The sequence below is a fragment of the Rhagoletis pomonella genome, unplaced genomic scaffold (assembly GCF_013731165.1).
Source record: "Rhagoletis pomonella isolate Grant_MI unplaced genomic scaffold, Rhpom_1.0 Rhpom_scaffold_00011, whole genome shotgun sequence".
In the NCBI taxonomy this organism is placed as follows: domain Eukaryota; kingdom Metazoa; phylum Arthropoda; class Insecta; order Diptera; family Tephritidae; genus Rhagoletis; species Rhagoletis pomonella.
Window position 1 is genome coordinate 16,063,624 of NW_023458565.1, and position 8,918 is coordinate 16,072,541.

At 38.1% G+C, this 8,918-nt stretch overlaps 1 protein-coding gene across 1 annotated transcript; it reads left to right on the plus strand.

Annotated features, from left to right (window-relative positions):
* Positions 1-4,006: 4,006 nt before the first annotated feature.
* Positions 4,007-6,312, plus strand: LOC118746698 (venom carboxylesterase-6-like). Its single transcript, XM_036480584.1, has 6 exons — positions 4,007-4,907; positions 4,969-5,182; positions 5,238-5,419; positions 5,472-5,610; positions 5,672-5,804; positions 5,873-6,312. Exons 1-6 carry the CDS (start codon positions 4,023-4,025, stop codon positions 6,072-6,074), a joined length of 1,755 nt encoding a protein of 584 aa, XP_036336477.1. The 5' UTR covers positions 4,007-4,022; the 3' UTR covers positions 6,075-6,312.
* Positions 6,313-8,918: the final 2,606 nt, after the last annotated feature.

Consider the following 8,918-nt stretch of genomic DNA (forward strand, 5'->3'; position numbering starts at 1 on the left):
AACACTTGACGGCACGAATTAGTTAGACACAAAACGTTTATCTGCAAATATATTGTTTCCTGGAACGGATGTGCTGAGACATTTCTAAGTGCCTAAACGAAAGAACAATATATATTTACATACATACATACAAATAAATGTTTAAGCAATTCCATTAGAATCAGCGTCTATTGTTTAGCAGCTTTTAAATAGTTTGCTTTACTTTTGAAGTAAGCATTTTCCTTTAAAGTTTCAAAGAAATTGTTCCTTCTGCATAACTTATTTTTTATTTTTATATATTTTTTATTGGCCATGCTAATTCACCATTTGCTGTTCGAATGCTTATTTTCTTACATATACATACAGACATACATACATACATACGTACCTGTAAACTCATCCCTGATCTCATCTTATTTGTCTTGTTCTCCATTTATTTTTGCTTTTCGCCACAGACAATTGGCGCATAATTTACTTGACTTGATTTGCCGGATTTCACACTAAATTGTTGTGTATTTTGTGCTTAAGTTGCGTAGCTCGGTTGTCCTTTTGATTAACCCGATAATGCCGCCGTTTAAGGTTTAGGGTATGTTAAAAAAAAATAATGCAAAAAAATCTTTGACATCAAAAAGGTGGAAATTTAAGGCGAATCTCAACACTTTGTTTATTGGAGTATTTGTGTTGTTGTTAGTGTAAGCTCTTTTGAGGAGCACAAGGTGTGTATGCGTATGTACGTATTTATTTTTTATGTATGATAATTTATTTGTTTGAAATGAGTTCTTAGAAGCTTGAATCGTCGCAGATTGTTGGTTTTGAAAATGGCTTTACTCTGAAGATAATTATACTCTTAAACGCTGACTAAGATCTTCAAATACTTTTATGTTCTTCTTCTTTTTATTTGGTATGATAACTCTTTGTCGGTTTCTGCGTTAATTGCCTTTTTCGTTCGACATCTATTTTTACCGAGTATAGACCGAACGTGTTCTAATTTTCGAAGGACTTCGAAGGTTTTCTTTGGAATCGGTTCTGAAAGATCTTCAGTTATTTTTATTAGGCCCTGTTTTGGCGTTGACTCCAGTGATAACGTCGACGAACGGGATTATACGTCGATTTGTTTTTTCTATGACCTTTTCCAGAATTTGACGCATTGTAAAAACCTGCTAATGATGTTTTTATTTATCCTGAAAACGATCAATCACTAGGTTCAATAAGGCCTTCAGAGGAAATACGATATCGTCTAGAAATTCTTAAATAAAATGATAACTCCAGAGTAGCCGCGCAGCCTACTTAGGTAAAAAACTATTTTACTAAATTACTGGAAAATTTAGATTATACATTCAGCCGACTGGCTTTTTACGGCGGCTTTGAACATCTCAGCCGGCATTACGTCCATTCTGGAGGACTGAGCTTTAACGCTAAGAATACCGACGTAGTACCGACTTAAGTGCTCTCCACTCTACAACCAAATCTAAGCGCAAAATATGTACCTTACAATCGTACTATACAACAAACTGTCTTCGAAACTCAATGTGAAGGAGCAGTTGAAGAAGGCATCAGCGGTATTGTATACATGAAAACGGTTGTAGGGCTGCACTTGGAGACCCTAGCTTGCTTTTTCATATTGATTAGTTATTCACGGTTATTGTTAAGCCCATACTATACTAGGTGGTAGTGGTGTGATAGACAGCGACGAAATAGTAAACATAAAAAAGGGACTGGAAAGCTTTTAGAAGCTCTCAATGATAAGCATGAAGGGTTCCTTGAGGACAACAACTGGATGTCTAAAGTAGTACAGCGTCGTCTTTGACAAGTCGAATTGACAGTGTGGTCCCGCATATAAGTTCCGAAAGGTCTCTTGCAGCTGCATACAATAAATGTTAATGGTTGGCATAAGGATTCGGGGTAAGTAGATGATAAAGCTATAGGAACTGCGGACCAATGTAATGTTTTGCGGGCTCACAAAATGGCAAAAGGAGAAGCGGAAAAGATACTGCAGGAAATAAAGCCGAATGAGTGGAAAACATTTATATTGACAGTCAGACACGGCTTTTTGCATGCTGAGACTTGCACTGCTCGTAAATATATCTATGTAGCAGCACTACGGTCATTACTTTGGTCTATGAGATATAGAGATAGGCGCGTGCCTAATTATTCCAGGCCAGGCTTAGTACGAGTGAAGAACACATTTTCGAAAACAGATCAGTGCAGCTCAGACCGGCATGACCGAGCCCGACTTGGCACGGATTATCTGGAATTGCCTTTGCAGGAGCCCATCGAAAACCCATGCCAAAACCGGCGCGTGGTCATCTAAAATAAGAGACCATTTATTAGCCACACAGCTAACCTACAGTGACCTAACCTCGTGTAGTGTAAACTCCATTGTCTTCACTTAAGGCATGACTTGAGAAAGAGAAGATTTAAATCGCTTTACATAAATTTTTTGTAAAATTGGTCATTCATTATCATTTCATTCAGTCTGATAGGTGGGTTTTATGGCCCACCTGATACTATTCGAATATTTTCGTCTCTTTGCTTGCGAGCTCCTAGGCACTACAGTTACCCAGAGACCAAAAAATAGTTTCGGAGGCTTAGGCTCCTTCTCCACTCTACGGTTATTTTGGACGTTGGTGCGTAGGATTTTAGAGATTTAATAGATGCTGGGCTATCTAAATATATATTGTGATATGCCTTTTTGGAAGATCGGCCACCGAGCGGCTTCCAATATGGCGTTTAGCTCTGCCTGAAAAATGCTACTATGGTTCGGAAACGAAATGCTCGGATTTAGTGCGAGTTCACTCCAGTGAATACCGCTGCTTACTTTTTCGTTTAGCTTAGTACCATCTGATAACCGTCTATCCTTTCTTCTCTGGGATACCAATGGACAATTTTTTGTCTAAGCAGAGTAGCGGACTAGTACCTAGTCGGAACTTGAGGTCTCTCCATGGCTGTTTGGAATTTAGCCTGGCAGCAGTGCAACTGTTGTGGAGTAGAGTGCTCTCGTACCCTTTATGTATGCATGCTGGTAATTCGATAAATTAGACGCACCCTACCTGATATGGAAATCCTAGAGCTTCTGAATCATCGAAAATATAAAAACCATTATGCCAATAAACATTAATTTATTTTCCGGCATAGCCGAACGTGATTCTGCATTAGGCAACCCATACAAATTACTACCAGAGTAAATGCTTAAATGGCCTGAGTTATGACTGGTAATAAATGTTCCGTCCATATCCGATATTTTATCCACAAAAGTCTAGGTATCGTCAGAGGATTCGCGAGATTCCCTCCAGAAGCCCTTATTCATGTGCCAGATGGACTTTTATAATTTTCAAAGCTTTCCTTGCAATGGGCCAGGACACCTCTTTTGCAGCATTTGTTGAGATACTTCGTTATTTGCTTCTACAGCTTTGCTACTTAGATGGTCATTCCTGCACGGTGTGAGGGCTTTAAACGTGTGTTAAATGATTATTGCAGAATAATTAATTTCTCAATAAAATATGATTCAATTTTCAACATTTCAAAAAATCGAAATTAAGTGTAATTTCAGTATAATAAAATTGCGAAATGCCACTCAGTACCCGCGCTTGTTTAATGCAATAGCGAGCGTGCAAAGTTTTACTGTCCTATTCGCTGCTTTGCACTCGAAGATATCTGCCACTTTGAAATTCCATATGCATTCTTTTGGCCACTTCATTAATCTACCAATACCGGCCACTTGGCCCGATTGCAGCACAAAATAATCAACAACATTCTATTCTTGCAATGCTGAGTGTGCAACATACACAACATTTGCCACACAATTAGACATGGCTGTATCAATTTCCGCCGCGTTGATCGCGTGTGTGGTCTCGGTCGGACTGTTCCTTGGCTGTTCCACTTGATTGTGAAGATCATTTGTAAATTTGCACCCACGCAACTAGCAATAATAATCAATTTGAATTTCGCATCGATATCTAAACATGTTGTGATGACCACACCTATAAAAGCTGCTGCCATGCGTCGGCCTGCATCAGTTTCGCGCATCCTTTCGCAGCATTGCAATGCCAATTTGTCGCTGCATACGCGGTGTGGCCGTGCTGTGCGCGTTAGCGCTGCTGGCGAGCGCAGCCACCGTCGAGTGTGAAGACAACAATACAGCCGAAGGACTGGATAGAGAATTATCGGATATGGTGCTGACCACGGCATTAGGAAAAATACGCGGCACGCTGTTGCCATCGCAGGCTGGACGCAATTTTTACGCTTTCCGTGGCATACCGTATGCCAAACCACCTGTGGGCGCATTGCGTTTCAAGCCCCCCGAACCGGTGGAGCAATGGTATGACATTTTCGATGCAACTTTTGATGGACCGCGTTGCCCACAACCGGGTCTATACAGTGATGATGTATCCGAGGACTGCTTGCGTGTGAATATCTATACGCGCGATTTGCCCACCGAGAAGGAACCGAATGTAAAGAAACCGGTTATTATTTTCATACATCCAGGCGGATTTTATGCGCTTTCGGGTCAGAGTAAAAATTTTGCGGGTCCGCAGTATTTTATGGATCGTAATATTCTATTGGTGACATTCAATTATCGGCTGGGCACGCTTGGCTTTCTCAGCACTGGCACTGAAGAGGCGCTCGGTAATATGGGTTTGAAAGATCAGGCAATGCTTTTGCGTTGGGTAAAATTGCATATATCACGTTTTGGCGGTGATGCAAACTCCGTCACGCTGCTGGGCTATGGTGCAGGTGCGATCAGCATTACGTTGCATATGGTTTCGCCGATGTCTAGGAATTTATTTCACAAAGCCATCGTTATGAGTGGCTCGGTGACAGGGCAATGGTCGCTGCCATCGGAGCAATTAGATTTGGCGACACGTCAAGCGGCATTGCTGCACTGCAATACGGAAAACTTAACGGATATGATGAGCTGTTTGCATTCGGTTTGTCGTTGGCGCTAAAGTAAAATAGGGGAATTACTAACAAATTGTTGTGCACTTGTAGAAACATTATCTCGAATATGCCAATACGCTGCCGCATATGTTCGAATTTGGACGCAATAATCCGCTGATATTGTGGAAACCAGTCATCGAACCGGACTATGGCCAGGAGCGCTTTCTCACAGAGGATCCTGTGTGGTCCTATCAAAATGGAAACTTTATGAAAATACCCATCATAACTGGCATGACGAAGGATGAGTTCGCGGGACAGGCCATATGTAAGTTGTTGTTTCTTTAAAGTCCAGCTACACCAATACTCTTACACTCCTCTAGCAATTCTTGAGAATCCCCGCTTATTAAAGACATTGGCGCATAATTTCGAGGCTGTAGCGCCGGTGTGCTTCCTTTACGACCCAGATAGCCCACGTGCGCAAAATATTAGCATGGAATTGAAATTTGCATATTTCGGCAAAGAGTCTTTGGAATATGCAGGCACTCTGCAACCTTTGGTGGATGTTCGTATAATCAGTGAAATACATATTACCGTTTTCAACCAACACATTTCAGCTCTTCGCTGATGCCCTAACTGGTTTTGCAATACATCGCTTTGTGCATTTAGCGGCGCGCTCTACCAAAGTCTACTACTACCGCTTCAGCTATCAAGGACAGCGCAGTCACATATATTATCCCACAGATAAACCTTTTGGTAGGACAAAGAAAATATTAACCTCTTAATGCCCACGTAATCATATAACTATCATCCCAAGGTGTTGTGCATCACGACGATCTGATGTATTTGTTTGTCGAACCATCGGTGAGCCGCATGTTTACGGAGGACGATCGTGAAATCAAAATCGTCGATAAACTAACCCGAATGTTTACAGCATTCGCCTATAAAGGGTGCGTCAGCTAAAGTGTTTTGCTAATTTGAGTGCATTTAAAATACTATTTATTCACACTCATTTCAGCGATCCCAATAAGCAGAGCGATGACAAGTTGCGCCATATACGCTGGCGTGCTTTTAGCTTTAAGCGCCAACACTACTTGGATATTGGTGAGGAAATCGTGCTTCGAGAGGGTCTAAATATGCCACGCTATGAAATTTGGAAGCGCTTGTTTCCACTCAATTGGAAGCGTCAAAGCAAACACGATCTCTTGGATTATGAATAGATTGTAAGTGGCGTTTCACCCGATCCGGTCGCCGGTTAAGCGGCAGTTGGTTTGCCGGCTCATGTGAAAGCTCCAATAGCTATACATACACTTTGTGCCGGAAAACCGGCTGCCAGTTAATCGAAAACCGGAGCGTGTGAAACCGTATTAAGTTACGAAGAATAATACAACGTTAATTTTAAATATCAAGTTATACTTTAACTTTGCAATAAATATTCGTTGTTTGCGATTTTTTTCCAGTCCGAATTTTTACTATGAATTAGATTTCAAGTGTCGTTTTACACCTTCTGGTTGCCTTTGAATCGGTACCCACGTTCCCGGCACGAGGGGAGCATGTCATATTACGGCTTTCTCACAAGTCAAAGTAGTTTCAATCGTATTTCCACTCTTCGGCTCTAAACTGTATTAGTAGAGATTAAGAAAAGGGTTTCTTTATTAAAATGCATGATCTAATTTACCTGCCACTGCGGGTGACATGCTATGCATTAGAGTTGAGTTCATAAACACCCTATTGCATAACACATGGTTCTTGAGTAAATATAAGCTCGTATCCTCTCTTGGTAAAATACAGGAGCAAAGCAGCCGACGTTGCTTTCGAGTAGTGAAGGTTTACCTAATCTGTTTCATGCTTGCTTATGGTTTAGCCATCCCTTGCTTCTGGCCCGACATTATCGAATGCTTTTACAGTGGTATCAGCTGCCTCGGAGGCTGAAGCTCGAAGCTGGTCGTCCAAGGCCACGGTACGGCGGTCAATAAAGCATCAAGCGACGCTAGTCATGGTACTCGTCTCATTGTCTGTACTTGATTCTGAAATAAAAGGGATAGTAACCCATCCAAGTTTCTCTGCCCTGGCACTGGTGAACTCTTCTCTTTAATTGAGCCATACTGTGTCGGTAAATTTACTAGCTCGGGTTAGCTCGCGGTTTCTTCCGGGTTGTGTGTTTTATCCCTATTCTCTTTTTGGGGATTGAAGTTTTAAGACGAACACGAACTGAAAACGAAGAAATATATCTAAGAATACGAAGGCAATTGCGAAGAAAAGTAATGCGAAGACTAACCGAAAACGAATATAAATACGAAAACGAATACGATAGGGCATACGACGACGAAACGAAGACCAATAAGAATGTACAGACAAAAACGGATGTGAACACGAAGAGGAAACGAAGATAAATGTAAACATGAATACGTAGGCGGACTCGAAAACAATAACAAATACGAATATGAACATCAAGACCACCCGAAAACGAGACGAAATTGAAGAGGAGTGCGATGAGGAAGACGAACACGAATACAGAGATGAAAACGAAGATGAATATGTATACTTATATGAAGACGAATAGGAAGCCGAAGACTAGCAGAGCAATTCTGGCTAAGATAGGAGTAGTTGCAAGTCTTTTGTAAGACAATTTGCAGACAGTAGGCATGATAATTTGAAAGATTTTGTTTATTCAGGGACAAAAAAAATCCCTTGCCAACTTCCGCGGCGAAATGCTCCAAATGGAGATGTATATCATTTTGCTCGCGCTGCCCCAAAAATGACAATGGCTGAGTGAGCAGCGGATTTTTTTCTTTATTTTTTTGCATTATTTTTTTCATTGAATTTTATATTAAATTTTAGATTCTACGCTTTAAAAAAGAATAATACATATTATTTTAATTTCATTTACTTTTTAGAAATTTATTTTAATTACTTTTTGATTTAATTTTTTTCTTTTTTAATTATATTTTCTTTTAATTCGTAGAGTCTGTTTTAAAAAGAAAATGTATTTTTGTGTTTTCATTTCCTTTTTGCAATCATATTTTATTCTTTTTATTTCTTTAAGTTTAATTTTCTTTAAATTTTTAGATTTTTTGTTTTAAATAGAATTTATATTTACTAATTTTATTTAATTTTTAGGAACTTACATGATTGCTTTGTGTCTCTCAATTTAATTTGGTTTCTTTCTTTTTTTGAATATAATTTTCACCAGTTTTTAAATTTTTTGTTTTAAATAGAAAATTATTTTGTCTAATTTCACTTAGTTTTTAAGAACTTATTAATTTTTTGTTTTTGTAATTAAATTTTTCTTAAATTTGTATTATTTTAATTTTAATTTAATTTTCGAATTTAATTAAATTTTCAGAAACATATTTTTGTCTTTTTTGAAAATTTTTTTATTTATTTTTTACTCTACATATTGTTTTACATATAAGGATGTTTGTAGTTCTTTTTTTAATTTTTAGAAATTTATTTTATGTACTTTTTGAATACATTTGTTTCTTTTTTAATTTAGTTTTTTTTTTAGTTTTTTGATTTTATTGTTTTGAACTATATTTTTTTGGTTTCATTTTCGTTTTGGAAACGTATTTTATTTTCTTTTTATTTTCAATTTTTTTTTTATTTAATTTAATTTTTAGGAACTTAGATGATAAATTCAATTTATTTTTTTTTCTATGGTTTAATTTAATTTTCTTTTAATTTTTAGATTTTTCTGTTTCCTTAAGGAGAGTTTTTATGGTTTCAAAATTGGTTGAAAAATATTTTAGACCAGGGTTGAATTAATTGTCTAACGTTGAAAGAGTTTTACATAAAACATAGTTTACTGAGTAGTAGTTAATAAACTGTATGGTTAATAAATTTTTTAAATGAAAATATAGTCATTTTGTACTTCCAAAGAAAGGGTTTTAGCAACTTTGTGCGTTGTAAGATACCCGACGAGCTAAGTTTACTAAAATCTTCGGGGCCTTAAAAAAACTGAAAAAAAAACCGTTTAATTTCATCAGTATTCTACGAGTATTATCTGGAATTAACCCTCAAAAGTATGTAATGATTTCACTCCGAGTTAAAAGGAAAATCTTCTG